General features: G+C 41.5%; 1 protein-coding gene across 1 annotated transcript in view; it reads right to left on the bottom strand.

The window, feature by feature from the left end:
• lrpprc (leucine-rich pentatricopeptide repeat containing) overlaps positions 1 to 21,090 on the bottom strand; it is a 66,068-nt gene that overhangs the window by 9,053 nt on the left and 35,925 nt on the right. The window contains exons 25-34 of the mRNA XM_040139390.1: positions 20,592 to 20,698; positions 11,786 to 11,854; positions 11,575 to 11,665; positions 10,875 to 11,017; positions 8,705 to 8,828; positions 7,329 to 7,455; positions 4,025 to 4,113; positions 3,740 to 3,944; positions 1,968 to 2,095; positions 1,701 to 1,816 (exon numbers count right to left, since the gene is read on the bottom strand). Of these exons, the coding sequence (XP_039995324.1) occupies positions 1,701 to 1,816; positions 1,968 to 2,095; positions 3,740 to 3,944; positions 4,025 to 4,113; positions 7,329 to 7,455; positions 8,705 to 8,828; positions 10,875 to 11,017; positions 11,575 to 11,665; positions 11,786 to 11,854; positions 20,592 to 20,698 (1,199 nt within the window). The remainder of the gene's footprint in view (positions 1 to 1,700; positions 1,817 to 1,967; positions 2,096 to 3,739; positions 3,945 to 4,024; positions 4,114 to 7,328; positions 7,456 to 8,704; positions 8,829 to 10,874; positions 11,018 to 11,574; positions 11,666 to 11,785; positions 11,855 to 20,591; positions 20,699 to 21,090) is intronic.

The following is a 21,090-nucleotide window of genomic DNA, read 5'->3' as shown; positions in this document are numbered from 1 at the left end:
TGTCATACTGTTTTCAGGAATTACTACAATTTGGAAACACACTTCTTGTTTTACTGTATATTACAATAATATTTCTGAATATAATACTGTACATTTAACCTCCTTTGGGTGCATTTTTACTCTAGTAACTGCTCAGTTTTGGTTGTATTAGAAGCCCTTTGTTTGCTTGTTCAAAATGTACTTGATAACACTATTTTTGAAAAATGATGATTTATGAAAACGTTATATCAATTTAATATGTGCAAACCCACACATTGTAGAGCACTGTGAGATGGGAGCAGCTAAGATTGTGTGACGGGAACATAATATGACCTGAAAAATTCAGATTCCTGTAGTTCAAGTTTAAATAGTGATGAAGTGTCGAAAGTGAGGGCGATAAGTAATATATCTGTGTTCATTAGTGTGCTCTCTAGTCACACATGCAACTGAATGACTGAGAGGGATAATGGCTCAGCAAGTGAGAGAGAAATAATCACCGTTAGAGAGGAGGAAGGAACAGTTGGAGAGTAATGTCTTCTGTCTTTCTCTTAGAATTCCTTCATCTCTTTTGTTACCCTGTCCTCTCCATCCTTCCCCCTGTCCCTCTCCCATCCAGCTTCTACATTTTCATGTCCCCCGGCTCAATACAAAGTCATTGAGCTGTAATGTATGAACCGAGTTAAATAAGTGAAGCAGCGGGAGGCCAATTTCAGACCGCCCGACTCGGTGGCGTTATTTGGGCGAGCATTTCCTGACATAAATGTGAGGCTGGATAAATAAGTTAACGATTGTGGCGGAAGAACGTCTCCTCCATCACAAGGGTCTGACAACTGGACAAATGCATCGGGGAGCTGTGATGGACTAAATTCATCACCAGGTCCCTTGGTGGTTTTTTTTTACTTTTTTTTTTTTTTTTTGCAGATTAGTTTGACAGAATAATTTAAAATGTAGCCAAGTGCGAGACACTCAAATGGAGACAAAAATGCTCCAGATGATTCAAAATTTATTTAAAGTGGTCACAAAAAGTTAAATGAAAAAAAAAAAAAAACCATAATCACCATTTCACAAGCTTTCCTCATGGTTTGCAGAATCAAGAAGAAACAGCAATTCATGAGTAGTACCTGCCCTTGGCCATCTGAAACTGAGAATTACGCTATAGCAGATAGACGTATTTGGTGGATAGAGTTCATTTTTAGCTTTTTTTTGTGGTAAATATACAGATTCACTCAAAGGCAACCTTTGGTTTCCCTTTAAGATATTCAGATTCTTTTACAGCACCGTAATCTCCTCTCCTCTTCACACAAAGACACAAGGAAGAGAAATGACTGCATGTGTGATGAGAAAACCATTATTCTTGTTCAAATAGTGATGAAGAGAAGTCTCTGCGGACCAAATCTAAACACATCTAAAAAAGTTATACACCCGCTCATACTTCAGACTACCCATCCCAAACCACATGGACACAAAAAGAAACAAAAACAAGAATATAAAACACAGAATTTGAATTCCCTTTACATATCTTTGGATGACATTCAGCCAAAAATACAGCAGTGATACTTCACACATAAATGTCTTGGCTCTCAGACTAACAGCTTTTGTGCGCGCACACTCACACACACTCTCACTCTCTCACACACACACTCACACTCTCACACACACACTCACACTCTCACACACACACTCACACTCTCTCACACACACACACACACACACATACTCACAGCCAGCATGAACTTGGCGTCCTCGAATTTGTCCATATCCAGCAGCTGGAGGAAGAGGTCTGAAGCTGGTCTGTAGCAGGCAAAGTGGTTGGCTAGCCGCTCTGCCATAGCACTCACTGCAACACAACATGCACACTTGGTCAACTTTTTTTTGGTAAATTTTTGCATCATTCTTATGCTCATCTATTTGAAACCAGTCTTTTCGCTTGTGGTCTCATATTTTGTATTACTTTCTATTCACATGTATGCATTGTGAGCGTGTCTTACACTTGTCTAAGGCTTTGTCATCGTCATCTTCCAAGATCTTTCTGAAGACGAAGGACATACTGGGGCTCGTGCTGTCTGGACTGGTGTAGACTGACTCCAGCACCTCCACTGCTGACTCCAAGTCACCACTGAAGAGGGTGGCAGGTGGTGAGAATTGATGAGTGGGAGGGAAACAAAGGGTTACGTTATGGCAGATGCAAACCGCACCCAAAAACCTGTACATGTCTAATCTTCAAACAGATAAACAGAAAATATGAGAAACAAACCCTATCCTGAGAGAAGAGGGTCACTAAAAATCACTAATTTGTCAAACCATGATTCAACTTTCTAAGTGTGATCTGACCACTTTGGGGAGGAACATACACATAAGATTTATTACACGAAACTGGCCTGTTTAATAAACAATAAAAACTGCTCCCACATGCAATTTTTTCCTGTAATTTAATATTAAAATGAAATAGCTTTCATTTTTTGTCCTTTACACCCTCCCACTGAGTGCAGACCAACTCATTCTTCAAGTGATGCTCACTCATACACACTCATGCTGTGAAGTGTTTTTCTGCTGAGGTTGCCACAAGCAAACAAAGCCTGCACACCAAAGCACTACAAATCTAAGACAACTCATTCTGGCAACCCGACCTCGCTTCTAACACTTCACGCTCCCTGCTCCCTCCCAACCGTCACCAGTCGTAATGAATATTTAACACACAGGGTGCGTGTGCGTCTCTGTGTATGTACATGTGTGAGCGTCTGGAGGTGGGGAAACATATCTACGCTGATTGTTGCGACTGGGACCGTCTGAATAATTCAGCGGGGGGCCCCTCTAAATGTGGTGCTCCGCTTTCCGGGCCTGCCTGCTTTTCCGCCCCGGCTCTTAACCAGTCAGCTTGACTCAGATACAGCGGGGACGCACGTGTCAGAGCCGCTCAGAGCCCAGCTCCCCCAGGTCAGGGTTCAAGCTGACAGGCCCGCGCTGCGATGGCCAATCGGGCGTGAGACCGCCCTGCTATTCTTCACTTCCTGCTGTCCTTCCGAGTTGGCATGGGGACGCTGCTGCCCGAGCTGGGGGACAGCGCTAATGCCGCAAGTAGCGCGATGAAAGTTTGATGCACAATGTGTTTTAGATTTTGCTCAGTGTTGTTTGAGAGGCGATGGAGCTGCAGTGGAAGATGGGTGATTTCATGACATTAAAAGGAACCCATGAATAATCCTATTACGCCTGTGTTTCCGATTTATACTTGACGCCCAACTCGCCCTGTAAGCTTTTACTTTAAGAGTGTGTCAGGCTGGGTCTTGTCACACTCTGCTGCTGGTACTGCATTAAACTGTGTATCTCTGTGTGCCTAACATTAATACTATCAGAGATACGGAAATAAAACATAAGACCTATCACTGGACTGTAAATTGTGTCATAAACTCAAATTGCAAAATGTAGCCTTGCTCATCTACAGTGATTTGTTCTTCTGTCATCTATTCCTTTTGACTATATGTGGTTGGTGTTTATCTGTGGGATTAAAGATGGAGGAGATATGACGACAACTTTGTCGAAATGTCTGAAAAGCTGCGTATGCCTAAATGTGCCTCACGCATAACCAAAATCCTGAGTCTGAATCTTCCAAATGACCTTAATATTTTAAGTTTTTCTTTGTAGGAAAATAAGACAAGCCTGGAGTCAGCACACTCAGAAATCTTCAAATCTTACGCAGTAAGTGCCCCCTAGGCTAAAAATAAAACCATTTCTAAATCGCCACAAGTAAGTTTAGCAGTTTTACTTTTTGATGTGTGCCAGGGCCTTGTTGTTGACAAACACCATGCTGGACAGGTTGAGGCTTGTGCCGAGGCCCTTCATTAGTGATTCCACTTCCTGGATGCCCGCCACGTCGCCATGGTTACCCAGGGCCTGCACCAGTCTGGTGATGGCAAGCTGCGAGGGCACGTGGTCCGCCTGCAGCATAGACTTCAGTTTCTCAAGAGCATCTGTGGAGGGGGGCAAGAAGTGAGTTTGTGTGTATGAAGTGGGCGTACACGTGTGTTTGCCGTCCGTGTCTGTTTCTTACCTTTGGCCTGGCCCTTCTTGCTGTGTGTGATGATGAGCAAACTGGTGGCAATATTACTCAGCTGGAAGCCTGGCACACGAGACACAGCACTGAGAGGGACAGAGACAAGGCATTTTTATTGGTTTGTTAACACCTTTCAGCAACAAGCTTCTTTGTGTGAACGTGTTGAAAATAACTTTCTTTTTCAATTTTTGTTTGATCTCTTGATTCTTTTTAATCACAGTTTGTACTCCTAAGGACAAAAGGAAACTACAGAATAATGGCTAAAGGGTAGCAGTGGCCAATACGGTGATACATACCAAGAAGAGGATAGAAATTTGTCAGCAATTATGCCATACTGCATATAACGAGGTTGCTATCAGTTATATATATGTGGGTGTCTTTGGCCATTGTGGACAGTGTTGCAGATTATTTTAGCTGGATTTAAAGGATTTTTGCATCGATGTCGTGATATTAGTCAGGTATTTAATTCACTACATTAAGTCAAAACAGACATTCCTATCTAGTTATTTTTAATTTGAATATTTTTAGGACTGAGTTTCCAGAAAATGTACCATGTGATTGTCAGATTATCGAGGCAATGCATGGATAATAAGAAAGATAGTGCTGTAGTTTACACAAGCCTCTGCATTGAATGTCTGTATTCTGTTTTTGTCTAAAAGATGTTTTACTTTTTTATCTTTGCATAACTTAGTATGCAGGATACTTTATTTATATGAGGTATTATTGTGTATCATGTAATCCCATATGGGATAGGCCATTTCTATGAAATTCGAAAAATGTATTTATTTATATTTTGATACCCTGATATAAGATTACGTCTACATGATAGAAGATTTTATCCATATCTGAGTGATGGGTGCAACATGTAACTTCTTACCACGGTCGACTGTACACAGCGATTAGAGAATCCATTATTTCCAATTTTTAAGCTGATACTGTACCATTAAAAGCAAATCTTTATAATCTGCGATGACTGGTTCAATAGCTGTGTGTTATCTTAGTCGTCAAGTTCTGTGCTTGTCCATTATACGGCATCACATTTAGAAAAGCATTAGACGCCACAGATACAGAGTGGATAAACACATGAGCTGAAAGACAGTAGACAGACGAGACAATGAGAACAAATGTGACTGACAGGAAGTCTGAGCCTCTTGTAAAGCGCCTGCTCTGACCCTGAAAATAATACGGACATCAAACAGCTGATTGATGTTACCGTATATGATGATGTGCCCTCCTGCTGAGCTCCCTCCCATGTGTGTTTGTATATGTGTGTGGTATTATGTGGGAGGGTGAGGCGTCTGGGAGCTGCTCCCGCTCCTTGTCACTTCTTCCTGATTTTCCCTCCCTTGCTCCGTCTGCTCGTCCATTTGCTGTCCCTTTCAGCCCTCCTCCTTTTCATTTCTTTGCCACTAAAACCTCAATCAAGCTTGCCTCTCGTCTTTTTTTTTATTTTTTTTATTTATTATTATAGCCCTGCAACCAGATTAATCCGTCCGCTCAATTGAGCATCAGGCCGGCAATCCTTATCACCACGGCGACACCAGGCCAAGCAGCATCCGGCAGCCGCTGTGACAGGGTCACGGCGGAGATTGGAATGGTAACAGGGTCGCTGACGAATTGCCGCGGAGACCGAGCGGTGGGGGTGCGGGGTCTGAATTATTCTTATCGGGTGGGAGAAAATCTCTAGAGGTTGTCTCTCACTCACCTTTTCCCAACAGACAGACACAGACACACACACACACACACACATAGACAAAAACTCTCTCAATGCTGCTGTCCCTCGCCTTCTCCTTCTAGAGGTATTGTGCTTTGGCCAAGGAATCCATCAAACATCTTCCTCTCTCTCTCATCATCATCATCACTCTCTCCCAATCCCTTAATCTCACCATAAGCACCCCGCTGCTCAATTCTGTACAGATTACCCAAAAACAAACACACACATCCACACACATTGAGAATTAATGCCTATAGCATCTTCATTAACCTCATACGTGATTAAATCTAGCCCTCCTCCCTTCGTCCACTCCTCCTTTCCTATTTAGCTCTTTTTATCTCCTTTCTTTCCTCCCTATTTCCATCTTTCCCCCGACTTTCCTCTCAGCTCATTTCACTTTTCATTTAGAGTGCAGATAAAATAGGCTTTTATCCAGGCAGGGATGCCATAAACCAATTCAAACAGAGACTGGAGATGGGCCTTGCGTGTGTTGAAACACTGATCTAAAATTGATATGATAATTTCTCTTAACATAAGAGAGCGAACCATGTCGAGAGACGTTGTTTCTTTCCCTACAAATTAGTAACTGCATCTCTTCTTTCAGTGTATTACGTCCTTATATTATTTTTTTAACTCTCTGTTACCGTGTTTTTCCTCTGCAGAAAGAAATTGATATAATGAAGGGAACAAAAGGAGCTAAAGAAAAAGGAAAAGGAGGAGATTACCTAAAAACACAAAGAGAGCAGAGAAGATCAACAGTGGACTTAAGCCAGATCTTTAATACCTCTGTCTGTCCATCCCTTTGTCTCCAGGCTCAAGCCCTGATATGGCCCCATAACACAACAACACATGATACATTACTAATTGGAAGAAGATTGATGTTTTTGCAGAAAAGTCACCCACTTCCCAGAAATCCCAAATTAATCTGCACATCTGAGTGTGTATATCCTCGGGCTTAGTAAGAACCACTGTTCATATCCAGCAGGGCTGGAGTGTGTTAGCACACAATCAGTTTATAATCCTCATGTCTAGTGAGGAGACGTATTTTTAGCCTGAGGTGACCTTGTGCCACAGACTGAGGAGACAGGGAAGGTGGCAGAGCATTGACCACACTAAATGTTGAATTTGTCAAGTTTTTTTTTTTTTTTTTAAGTTTAGATGTCAAGATATACTACTGTGCGGTCTGTCTGCCCTAAAGGTGAGTATTTCACAATATGCTGATATATATTAACAGTTCTGATTCATGATGGTATTCAGATGCTGTTAATCATTTGTAAGGAACAACTGATACAGATAGGTTGTTATTGCAAATGAGATCTCAGAACAAAATGGGACTAGTCTTGCTAAAATTTGATAAAAATGAACAGCCTGTTAGAAGTCAGAGCAAATAAACGGAAAGAAATTGCCCACGTTTCCCCAGGGACCCAAACCAGATACTCTGGTTGAAATTGTTCAAACCTACTTACATATACTGTTTATGCCTGTAATCATAACTTGAGATAAGTAGTAGTGTTTTTTCTGTTTTGCAAGGTTTTACCAAAACACGTCATACGTTGTTGTTGCAGAATAAGATGTTAAGGCACTTACATGTCCTTGACTACCATGGCATCCTCAATGGCTCCCTCAGCCAAAAGCGCGCGGATTAGGTGGTCATAAGGGGCGGGGGTTAATTTCACACCCTTTTTATCAGCTTTTTTAAGCATCCCATAGGCTTCTGCAGAAAGAGACCAAGAGAAAGAGAGAAAAATAAAAAATGAAACAGAGGCTGGATAGGGTGAAGAAAAAAAAGAGTTTGAGATAATCTTCACATTACCAGATCAATAATCAGCTTTCACAAAGACGACAACAGTGGTGAAACACTGTATCGCCATTTCAATTCAATACAATTTAGATGAAATTTGCAGCAGGTGACACCAAACGGTCAACGAGTAGTTTGAAGTCTGTTTAAAGCTCCATCAGGCAATATTTTTACTTTTAATACCAAATCATTTAAGTCTGTGTGATGTGAAAATGTGGCTTGTACTCGCTGAGATTTAACACTCAACTCTTGCAGCTCTACACAACTTTTAAGGCATCAGTGTTTTTTTTAACTGAGGTACTTAGATGGTTGAACAGCCTCTGAAACCCCCTGCACCCACACCTTCCAACCTCCGAATTAGAGAGTATGTGTATTTTTTGTAACTTTCCAAAATCAACAATCCGATGTGGTGTGTGGAGGGCAGAAACCCTGTAAATCCCTTCATGGAAAGATCGTCCAAAAGTGTGCATCAATATCGCCATTTTTGAACGATTATTGCATCTCACCCCTCTCTATGACTGAGGGTGTTTCTCCCCGCCTTCTAGTGTGGCCGTTTGGAAAAAATATAAACACTTTTGCTTCAGCTGTGGTCGGCTGACACATCATATGAACAAGTTCATTTCGAGCATAAGATCATCTTTGGTCTTTTTGGCTCAATAATTGGTTATCTGGTCCATAACCACACTGTACAGTTGCCCCCCAGCAGCTATTTCTAACAGAACCATATAAAATGCTTTTTCAGGCAGAAAATCCAACTTGAGCCCTATCTGCCCAGCACAAATCAGCAAATAGCAAGGTCAATGAGTGGCCGGTAAAGAAAGTCAAACATCTACGAAGCTTGATATTCCAGATCCAGTTAATTTTATAAGGTTTTTGAACCCTAACTAAAATACAAGTGTATAATGGATGAGACAGATGACTCCAACTGAAAGCCCATAATGCTGATTGTGCTGTATATTTTTTAATAGGAAGCCGTTTGGGCCAAAAGTATATCGGGGCTGCAGGAGGCTTTCTGCTCATTAATGGTCAAATAATTCTTAAAGCAGCTTCAAATGGACTGTTACACACCTCAGATGGTGGGTAAGTGTTTCACACCGGCTCTTTATGCGTTTAAATCAGTTCTGTGTCGTGTCGGACAACAATACCGAAGCCTCCAGCTGCTTACCTTTGGCTTTGCCCTTCTTACAGAGGGCCAACAGTCGGGCCTGGTATTCAGTAACACTTTCGGCTGTGGTGGGGGTCGTTGCTGACTTGACCTGCTGTGCGGTGGCAGCTTGTTCGTACCAGGTCTGTAAATGACACATACACAGAAAACAGTGTTAAAACTCAGTCCGATGTTTCCATCAAAACACAGCTACATCCAGCATTCAAGCCTGTGTACATGCTCAACTGTGTGCTGGCTATGAGCTGGAGTGTGTATGACAGTGCAATAATGCTGGAAAGGCAGGGCAGGGTCTACTAATGCTCGTACACCCGTGTACCAGTGAGGAGAGGGGGTTAAGCTGTATTGTCTAGGGGCAAATTAGGTCTGGCACCCCAGGGGCAAAAGAACATTGTATGTGTTTTAGAGAGTATGTGTGCCAGAGCGGGGGTGTCAACTCAAGAGCCCCTGGGGTCACCAAGTTCATCGCTCCAGGCAACAGCAATCACTTCCTGTCTCATCATGCTGCGGGCCATTGGAGCACTCTCATATGTTTAAACCAAAGCTGAGGGAAAAAAAATGCAGGAATGGAGGAATGGAGCAACAGAACACAAAGAAGCAGAATTATAACATTTTAAGCTAAATCCCTTCCATCTTTATCGTGTTCAATTTTTAAAAAAACAGTCCGATTGTCTCCACTTAATTTTATCTTATGGTCAGAATACAGATCAGCACCCTTCCACATATAAAACTAAGCATCCAGCGGCAGCCATATGGTGGCATTTAGCTGGTGGCTAAATTAGTCTGGCATTACAGATTTACAGACAGATCAAGCTGTAATTCCTTTCACCAGCCAGCCAGTCTGATTGACCACACTTCAGATCAGAGCTTCAATCCTGTTTCCTCTGTATGTAATGAACAGAGGCTTAAAGTGGAGCAGGGTGGTGGGGGGCTACGTGGAGAGAGCAGCTGATAAGAGTTTTCAGAGGGTTTTTGGGGTTAGGCCCTGTGATCAGAGGTTTGGGGTCAATTTGCTCTTTAGTTAATCTATTCAGAAAGCAATGGTTTTTATTCAGAAAAAAAATGAACTTGTGCTGTCATCAGTATGAAACGTACTGGGAATGAGACCATTGTACTTTAAATGATGGAGTGCAGCTTCAGTTTATATTTGGCTATACTCAATACTCATCTATGCTGTCCACTGGAGAACTTTGCAATATCAATACAGCACAATATACACTATGTACTACACTTGCAATGTCAATGTACAATGATAGTGCCTGTTAATATACTGTAACATTGACATTGGCAATTGCAATGTCAATGTACAGTATATTAACAGGCACTATCATTGTATATATTTAGACTTAGATGGTCCAAAGTTTTTAGTTTTATGTCAGTTTCTAGCCAAGATTTCAGTTATTTGTGTTTGTTTATATTATTTCATTTCTGACAGTAGCTCTCTGTGTGCCATTGTGTTGTTTGTTTTGTGTTCACGGGTGACTTGGCTGTTGTAATACTGTAATCTGCCACTGGGCTTTAATAAATTACTCTATCTATTTGGATTTGTAGAAAATGTGCTGTAGTATCTTTTATGTTTATTTATCAAAGACACCTCTAACATCAAGGTGGAGAATGGAGGAAAACATTTGTGAGAAATAACCATCACAAGTTCCCAGAGCTCAAGGTGAGATCTATAAAATTGCTTTTTTATACAATCAAAGCTCAAAAACAAAAAGGTAATCCATTTACAATGATACAAAAAACAAAAAAAAACTGCAAATCCTCATGTTTCAGAAGCTGGAAACAATATTTTTTTCATTTTTGCTTGATGAATGACTTAAAACATTAATACATTATCAAAATTGTTGACAGTTATCTGTCCATCAACTAATCAGGCTATAATCAAGAGTACCTCCATCCCATTTCATTCAAGATTTAAGAACAGAAATATATGCACTGGTACCACTGTAATGTGTGTTTAACCATCAGTACTGCATGGTTGTGTGTTTGACCTAAGGCACTTTTACAGTCCTCCAAAACTCTTGGGAATCTTCTGGCCTCTGCTTTCAGGTTTATCGGCTCTGCCCTCCCCACCCCCAGGAACATCCTGGCAATTATTCTTCTGAATAACAGATCTGTCTAATGAGCGTTATTGGGATGTAAAGTACATATTATAAAGCCGGGGTTTTACCTCAGGCACCTCAAAAGGCACCTCCTGGCCATTATTCTTCAGGATGTCTGCCAGCATACGCAGGGTCCTCTCCCTGGGAATTACGTTCTCCTCCTGCATTTTCGTCCACACCGCCTCTGCCTTCTCCCAGTCGTTTGTCTCCTCTGAAAACAAAAAGGCCCAAAGCAGTGGGATTGAGAAATGGTGTGCTCTTATGTAATTTGTTGTGAAGGCCATGACACATGTGGTGGTATAGTCAGACCATATTGGTTGTAGCTCACCACTCAGCCTGCACCAGAGACTCATTCCTGACAAAGTGCTCCATGCTGAGAGGTCAAACATAGCAGTAATCTGATCAACTGACTGGCCCTCAACGATGCTGAAATTTAGGCAACACACTAACTAGTGGTGTGTGTCTGTCTCTGAGTCTGATTGATCCTATTCTCTGGCGCGCGTACACACACACACACACACACACACACACACACACACACACACACACACACACACACACACACACACACACACACACACACACACACACACACACACACACACACACACACACACACACACACACACACACACACACCCTGGGGCAAGAGCACTGTACACTCAAAAGCACACCCAGGGGTGGGAGGTCATTCACATACATACTGAGAGACAGAAAATAAAAGGACAAACAAACAGACAGACAAGCAAGAGAAAGAAAGAAACTTACTGCAGAGACGGAGGATGTAACTGTACATTTCATCTCTGTCGCACTCAAACAGCTTGGCTGTCATGTCAACCATCTGCTCCAAGGCCTCCATCTATACACACAAAATAAAGCTGGAATTTTTGTATTTTCACAGTTCCTTTCACTATTTTCTTTGTGGCCTTGATTATTTCAGCCTGTTATGTTTGTCTGTGTGGGTGGGTGTGTGTGTTACCTGGTTGGCAAAAATGCATTTCTCAGCATACCACTGGAGGCGTCCAGGCCTTGCCCTCAGCCCAGGGGTCTACAAATATTAAAAGAGATGAGCATTTCTAAGGAACGAAACCAGAGAGTAGATAAATAACAGTCTCAACAAACTGTAGCTGCACTGAACATCCCTTACTTGCTCTTAACTCTGCTTGCATTTTTCTACTGATATCCTTGTTTTTCTGCTGTGAGAAAATACAAGCAGCAACTCCTTGTTACTGATAAGTCACCGGAACTATAATTTTTGTGGATATAGTAGGTTATTGCCATATTTCAACATTTTTTCTATACTGCATGACCTTGGCCTACCAACAGCACAAGCCTCCTCGCAATGACTGGGTACATAGTACTTAGCCAAAGTTAATTAGTAGCAAGATGCCCCCTTTCCCATGGATGACTACCACAAACTTCTACAGAAGACTGCGGAGCTGGAAACCAAAATTCAGCAGTTAGAAGTGAACGTGGAGATAAACTGACTGTGTTGGACACCCCTTTACTATGGACTCAAAACAGTGGACAGGAGCAGGTTAGCACACAGCTAAGAAGCACCAACAAGTATGCCAAGAAACAGGAGGGCTGTGTACCGGATAATATATCTCCAAGTGGTAGTCCTCCCTCGAACTCTCTTAGGGCAAAGCCTAAGAGTAAATCATTTCCCTGGAAAAGGAGAGGACAGGTATCAAGCAGAACCCAGCGCCCTGATATTTGTCATTTAACCGGCCGGTCTGCATTAATCATCCTCCAAAAAACATCCCAAACAAACGAGTTTGCAACTAGAGAACAGATTTGCTCCACTACTGCAGGACCCTGGATCTTGGTCTGATGACCTGGATAATTTCTCATCCTCGCACAGGAAGTTAAGGACTCAGAGTCAATCAGAAAGTTAAAGACTACAGCGAAAGCCTAGGACTGGGCATCAAACTTTGGTGACTTTTCTGTAAAAGATGTGTGAAGCATGTTTAGTAAAAACACCAAATTACTCTGTTTTCCCAAGAATTTGTTCCCTGACATGAAGGAAAGAATCCTGCATATTGTGGCTGCACATCCAACTGTGAAAAACATCATTGTACACAGGGACAAATGATGTTGTGAAGCAGCAGTCTGAAATGCTGAAACGAGACTTTATTGATCTGTTGAACACAGTCAGCTCTCTGAATGCTGAGGTGTTTATCAGTGGCCCTCTATCACCAGTCAGAAGAGGAGCTGAGGGGTACAGCAGATTGTTGGCAATGAACACATGCCTCTAAACTACATGTACTGTCCATTCAGTGCACGTTATTGACAATTTCAACATCTTTTTAAGGCAGATGGACTTTGCCTCAACAAGTCAGGAGTTCATCTATAACCTATTTTTCTCCCTGCACCACCCATCTGTTACCTCTGCCAAGGACAAGAGACAAGAGGAATCAAAACAGGAGGAAGACATAACACAAACGCAGCAGAAACCCTGAAGGAGAGCCACCTCAGCCCCCACCTGAAGTGAGCTTTAATAATGAGAGACATCAGAGCAAAGAGGAAGATGATGCTACACCAGCCTCACCAACAACTGCATGTGTGGATTCACTCTCTCCAACCCCCCCAAACCACTCTTCAGGTACCCTATCCCCGTCCTCCCCCCTATTGGATTCACTGACCAGATGAAAAAGCTGCTCACTGCTAGGAACCAACTTACCGCACGCCCCTTCTCCCATTTTCTCTACCCTAATTCCCTCGTGACCCCCCAGTTGGCCTTCACTAGTTTTTACACAATCATCACAGCCTAACGCCTCCGCCCCACACACGGCGGCTTCACAATCAGTTGTTTGTGTCTCCAACTGAAGCTCCAAGGCTAAAGTCAATGATGACTCTTCCCAGGTCAAGCCGGGGTCCCATGTGTCAGACATGTCCTAAATTCCTGTCTTGATAAGTAATAGAAAAAGGGATGGTCAGTCTGCTAAGAAACAGGGCAATATCAAATTTAGCATTCATTCCTCATCAGCCCCAGTCTGTCCCAAAAAATTGTACAGATAATGCTTTTAACACATTTAACATAGCTTTATTAAACTTCAGGTCTTTGGCAGGAAAAACATTTTTAATCAATGATTTTATTATCACGCACAACACAACAGTTGTTCAACCCCTCCCCATATCAGTTTTATGACTGAAGCTAGAGTACATAAGAAGGGAGGTGGAGTTGCCATCTTGTTTAATGATTCCCTCCAATGCAAGAAGATATCTTTTGGAAATTTTGCTTCTTTTAAATATGTAGCTCTTCGGCTAAATTCCTCTTTTCGAGTTATGTTCCTAAATATCTAGAGGCCACCTAAATACTGTGCAACCCCTTTTTTTGATGACTTTGTTGGACTGCTGTCGTCTGCTGTCAACTCCTCTGATCTGTATTGACTTTAACTGTGTAGTTATTGTTGGTGATTTTAACATCCATGTAGACAACCCCCAGGACAGAGGCACTAAAGAACTGTGTTGTGTTCTTGATAACTATGGATTGGCTCAGCAGGTGGCGGAGCCCACACACAACAAAGAGCACACTCTGGACTTAATCATCTCCAAGGGTCTGAACATTTCTAAGATTGTGGAGAAAGATGTTGCTCCCTCTGATCATTCCTGTGTTTTCTTTAGAGAGCGCAATCTCTGTGGACACAAATGTTCAAAATGAGGTGATCACACAATGAAATATCTCTGAAAGCACCAGTGAAATATTTATTCAGGCTTCTTCTCCCACACCTGCCCTCTCTTGTATCTCAGTCGATGAGCTTGCAAATGATTTCAATTCTAAAATTACAAATATTATTGATGCCATTGCACCCACAAAGGTGAAGGTTGGTCTCTGGTAAGAGACGATCTCCATGGAGAAATGCCACGCTGGTCAGAATAGAAAAAAAGAGGGTCAAAAAGCTGAACGCTTTCACGTGGTGAAAAACATATCTCCAGGTTCATTATGACATCTATAGAGAGAGACTTCGCATTTATAATTTGGAACTCAGAAATGCAAGGTGGGCCTTTTTCTCTGACGTCATCATCAAAAACAATAATAATGCTTGTGCCTTGTTTGCTACCGATAGGTAACAAACCCTCATGTGTCAGTATCCTCTGAGCTACGAACCACGGCGGTCATGCAATGAATTTGTCTCCTTCTCCACTGACAAAATTCAGAAAGTTAGACAAGCAGTCAAGGCCCACATATCAGGTACAGGATACATGTTGCCTCTGTGTCGACTTACAATCGATTCAAGTAGGATGACACAATTTTATCCTATCAACCAGAAAAACTCAAAGGACATTATACAACATCTGAAATTCTCCTCCTGCTGCCTTGATCTTCTGTCAATAGACTTTTTAAAAAATGTTTCTCATTGCATGGCCTCAGATCTTCAACAAATCTTTGAAAAAGCTTTTTCTCAACAGCTGATCAAATTCTTGGCTCTAAACAACTGTTTCAATGTCTTCCGGTCAGGATTTCGACCGCACCACAGCACTGAGACTGCTCTTGTTAAGGTCTTCAAAGAAAACCACTTAAACACAGACAGTGGCAGAATTTCACTCTCCGTATTACTGGATCTCAATGCTGCGTTCGACACAGTCGACCACGACATATTACGAGAACGACTGGAAAACTGGGTGGGATTTTCTGGCACAGTACTAAACATGTTTGAATTCTGCTTAAAAGACTACTTTGTGTCTATAGGTCATCTGAAGTTTCCCGGAGCTCCATTCTGGGGCCTCTTCTATTAAACATCTTCATGCTCCCACTAACCCAGATTATGGAATACAACAAAATGTGTTACCATAATTAAGCAGATGAACATATCACGAGGGGACTATATTCCCATACTAGCTCTGAGGGAGTACATTGAGCAAATCAATGATTGGATTTGCCAGAATTTTCTTCAATTAAATAAAGATAAAACTGAGGTAACTGTTTTTGGAGACAAGGAAGAATGATCAAAAGTCAGCGCTCAACTTCAATCGGTAATGTTAAAAACCACAAACGAAGCCAGAAATCTTGGTGTAGTCATGAACTCAGACCTGAATTTTAACAGCCACATCAATTACAAAGTTAGTCCACTATCACCTGAAGAACATATCAAAGATTAAAGGACCTATGTCTCAGAAGGAATTGGAAAAACTTGTCCATGTGTTTATCTACAGTCGACTTAACTACTGTCATGGTGTGTTTACAGGTCTCTCTAAAAAAATTGATAGGACAACTGCCGATGATTCAGAACACTGCTGCTTGAATCCTCACTAAGACCACGAAAGTGGGTCATATCACTCCAGTTCTCAGATCTTGAACTGATTCCAAAATACTGCTGTTGGTTTATGTAGCACTGAATGGTTTAGGGCCAAAATACATATGTGATCTGCTGCTATGTTATGAACCCTCCAGACCACTCATGTTGTCTGGGACAGGTCTGCTTTCTGTCCCCTGAGTCAAAACTAACATGGAGAAGCAGCATTCACTTTTTATACTCCACATATGTGGAACAAACTCCTAGTGAACTCGAGGTATGCTGCAACTTTCAGTTCTATCAAATCAAGGCTTAAGACTTTTCTGTTTGCCACTGCCTTTTATTAAATCAAATAATTACCCCTTCCTTACACTAATCTGTAACTTTTACTCTTGTATTTCTTATTTTCTATTTAACTCATTTTAATTTCTATCATAATGCTTTTTGTATTGTCTTATGTTGTTTTTACATTTTGTCTTGATGAGTTTTATGTTTTATGTAAAGAACTCTGAATTACCTGATATGTGCTTTATAAATAAACTTGCCTTGCCTCATGTGAGTGTCGTGTGGATGCGTTACTCATTATGCTGAAAAGGATCCAATCTGCTTACGGTATTCAACCTAGTCGGGTTATTTAAATATTGACTGAAACCCTATCAGGACGCCTAAATCACTGCACAAGCATGATATCTAAATTAGGTCAATGAAATATAGGTTAAATATATAACTCAAAACCATTAAAGCATTATCGATAGGGTAAATGCCTATTGATCCACACAAACCCTTCCAGCCTAAACATTTTAAATATTTTTGTATTGATGTAAACCAATTATCGCCACATATACAAATATAGAATAAATATAGATGCATATTTCACCAGTTTAAAAAATGAAATGTGTCTGCAGAATGAGATCGTATACTTTTATGTGAGTGCAATGGTTTTACATGAATGTATTGTCAAATTGTGACATAATGTAATGTAAAATTCAAGTGTAAACTGGCATGAGAAAATATGAAGTTATTGTTTGTGCTGCCTTGAGTGGGCTTGCAGCATACAGGTACACAAAAGCCACAACTCGGGGCATCACTACAAAGACAGGACAACTGGGAATCCAGCAGTGTTTGGAGGACTCTGATACAGAAATAGGACATCAGAGCTGCACAGTTTTGTCCAATTTTTTTTATTATTTTGTCGATTCATTGATTGATAATTTAGTTAATTAAACATCAGAAAGTAGTGAAAATAAGAAGTCCATCAGAAGTTCAGTTTGTTACCCTGAATTTTGAGCTGATCAGATCATGGTAGAAAAGAGAAGAAAACTTCTCAATAAACAACAAATTTTCAGGTTAAAATTTAAAAAATACAACATGAGAAGTTAGGATTAAATTGTACTGACAATAAAGTCCCACCAGCTGTAAATCATCTTCCATTTTTGGGAGATTCGTAGTACTTTTAGGGCACCAATGATATGCAGATAGACCGAGTGTGTGAGCTGTCAAATAAGGGCTGACATAGATTGATCTGCAGGCTCATGTATCTGAGATTTAGCCTGATATGTGGACTGACTAGATGATTATTATCATGGAATAACAGTGATCAGGATTTCATCTGTCTCTTGGCGCTTTGATACAATCTGAATAAGACTAGGACTGAGAAATCTCACCCTCCCTCTCTTTCTGGTAATCTGTTTGAGGGAAAAAAAAGAGAAAGAGAGAGAAACAGAATGATCTGCCAGGAAGTTAATCTGAACGGGGATCAACAACGCTCAATTCCCGCTGGCCTCTTTGATGGGAGCCCATCGTACCGTGAGAGGGAGGGGAAAGTAAAGAAAAGATGGGCTTCATCCCTTTCTCTGCCCACCCCTCACTGCTGTCATCCTTTCCCCTTTCAATCCCCACTTCTCTCAATCCCTCCCTCTTCCTCCAAATCTCCTATGCTCCTCCTCTGTCTTTTCCCCTGCCTCTCCATCCCTCCATCCGGCCCAGGCAAAGGCATTATGTTCTTACCCAACCAGCCAAAGGGACAAATTAAAATGTGTTGCACTCACTCTCTCTCAGTCTGTCTAATCTTCTTAGAGACTAAGGCCCAGTGCAAGTGCTCCATCTTTTTGCCTCTGATTCCCTTTACTTGGTAAAGTCTTGCAGGCACAAAGCAGCCTTCGCACATCTACTCGCAAACACGCACACATATGAATATGTTTGGGATTTTGAATCCGTCAGGACAAATCTCCCTAATCTGGGAAGAAAACAAAATCCTCAGAAATAAGAAGGAACATAACTTACACACGCATGGGTGGATCAAAAGAATACAAAGAAGAAACAAACAAAAAACAGCACAGACACTCTCACTTTCATATAAAGATATTGGAATGGAAAAATGTCAACCAGGTCAGATTATCAGGGCAATCCTCTGACACACATCCACACACCCCCAAACACACACACACACACACACCCACACACACAGCAGAGTGTGTTACAGTCATTGCCTTTCTTCTTTAAGAGTCTCGTGTGGCCTCTGAATGCTAAAACTTTATAGGTTTCTCTCTCATCCTTATGTACATATGTACAAAAATCAAGATAGAGCCATCCTCGTCTCACCTCCACTTAACAAACCCTCTTCATCTCAGTGCCTAATGTTCTAATTCCACTAATCATCTGGCCACTTAGTCCACACACACATACACATACACAAACCTACACGGCCAAACCCCTCTCCCTAACACAAAAACACATAATGGCTAACCACTCTGTAGCAATACTACCTAACCTTGACCATCACACACGCACAAACATGCCGTAATAATAGGCCCGGCCACCTGACAATCCTCTACCTAACCGTGACCATTTAGCACAAAATTGGCCACCTTTCTCTATCATTACATTTAATTAGCTGTGATTAATCAGCTGCCAATTATACCAAACACAGCCTAAAGAGAGACACCACTCTGGACCGCCACTTGACGCTCTCATTTGTGCGTTTGAGTGTGTGTGTTTGCATATTTGAGCGAAAGATATGTTTCTATTGTAGTTTTATCACCTGAGCACTATATCCATCGTCATGCAAGTATTGTAAGTGACAGTTCAGAAGTGAACTTTCTCTCAAGATCTAAACATCTACGCAGGTTAAGTGGGCACCAGCTTTTGAAATGTATCATCTCAGTAACATTTTTTGCGTTTTCCTGATTATACTCCAAAAGAGGGCAAACCACTGAACTGGCACCTCTGGGGAACTTAGGTCATCACCACTCAGCTGATTAGGCTTTAAAGCTGCATTAATCAATATTATTGTAATAACACTGGTAACACGTGTAATGTGAAAGGGGTCACTAGTTTGGTCCAACTTTGGTCCACAACTTTAAATTCTAAAGCTCCATCCATACTGTATCACTTTAAGTTCAGCTGGTTTAACCTCACACAGTGTGTCCTGTCCTATATAAACCAGCCAAACCCCTCAAACTAAAACCCAACAGATGGGGTGACTCATTTGAACTTCTGTCACTCTAACCTACATCTTTCATTGACATCCTGTCAGCATGTACATCTGTAGTTTATTTACAAGGCGTCATCAATCTCACACACCACTGGCATGTAGCTGACTCTTTGTTATAAGTAGGATAACAGTCATACAATCTAGCAGAAGGGGAATAAGAGCCACAATAACAACATGTCAGTAATATTTAAGAGGGTTTGAAAATCCTCAAGAGGGACAAATCCCTGTTTCAGTGCACAACAGGACACGAGAGAGAGTGAGAGGGAGGGAGTTGTGGTATTTTTTTCTTCCGTTTTGTTCTCATCCTGATCAGAAAATATAATGGCCTTGTTTCCCTTCCTCTGATGTCAGGCTCATCCCTCTATTCATTTAATCATCAATCTCTCTGTCCTGCTATCCAGTCCCTGACCGCCCATCCGTTTTATCCATGTGAAAATCGCTTCTTATCTGCCTGCTTTGCCTCTCTATTTTTCTCACACTAATCTTCAGGGTTTTATAGCAGGACTTATCATGACAAAGATATAAATATTCATAAAATATCCAGGTCAGATGAGCTACAATGACAAAAAGAGTTCGGCAATACCATCCTGCATTGCCTCTATGGCTCATGACAGTCTTGCAGATGTCATACTGATTTTTATTTAACTATTTTTAATCAGATAGCTCATCTAAGATTGAGTATCTAATTGTATATTGAAATTAGACGCAGCAAGTTGCAATGAAACAACAAACTATAGATGCTTCACATAAAAAGAGACAAGAGTTATTCACTTTAGTGAAGTGGGAGCAGAATACATGAAAGCTGTTATGTGTCATTCTTTTCAGACCTAGGGGTTAGAAAATAAAAAAAACCTCGGTGGGAATTGAGCAGATTTTAGTGCAGTACAGTACATGGTGCTGGATGAGTGTGGTAATACGAGGAAAATCAAATACAAATACCACTTTTCTCTTCATACATAAGTTTGTATACCAGTGAAATCGCCCCTTCATATAAGTCGCTTTTTGAAAACTAGGATACATTAGTTTCCTGAATAAGAAGTATCGTGTGTGTTTACCTCAATGATCTTACGAGCCTCACGGTAGCGGCCCGTCTGCAGGAATGCAAAGAACAGATCATACAGCATATTCATCTCCCCTCGCTCCTGACTCACAAAGTCCATGGCTGAAGAGAAAGACAGACAGGGAGACAGACAGACGGGGAAACGGAGCAGAGAGAGGTCATGAATAAAAATGATTGCAAGATGAACAAACAGAGCACACACTTCATCCTCTCCTTCTGAATCCATTATTTGGCACAATGTCCCAGGCACAAAGCAGCCATATCAAGCCTGCTCTCACACAAACACACACAAGTCCCGAATGAAAGCCTAAGCTCTCCTGGTAAACTTGCTAAAGCGCTCTGCTCAGCGTTACGTATTATCTCTGTCCAGCAGCTTCAGGACAGGTACCACACACACACACACACACACACACACACACACACACACACACACACACACACACACACACACACACACACACACACACACACACACACACACACACACACACACA

This window comes from Xiphias gladius, chromosome 11, assembly GCF_016859285.1.
Source record: "Xiphias gladius isolate SHS-SW01 ecotype Sanya breed wild chromosome 11, ASM1685928v1, whole genome shotgun sequence".
NCBI classification, from domain to species: Eukaryota; Metazoa; Chordata; class Actinopteri; order Istiophoriformes; family Xiphiidae; genus Xiphias; species Xiphias gladius.
The sequence above is the reverse complement of the archived record's forward strand: the minus strand, read 5'-3'. Positions and strand labels throughout refer to the sequence as shown.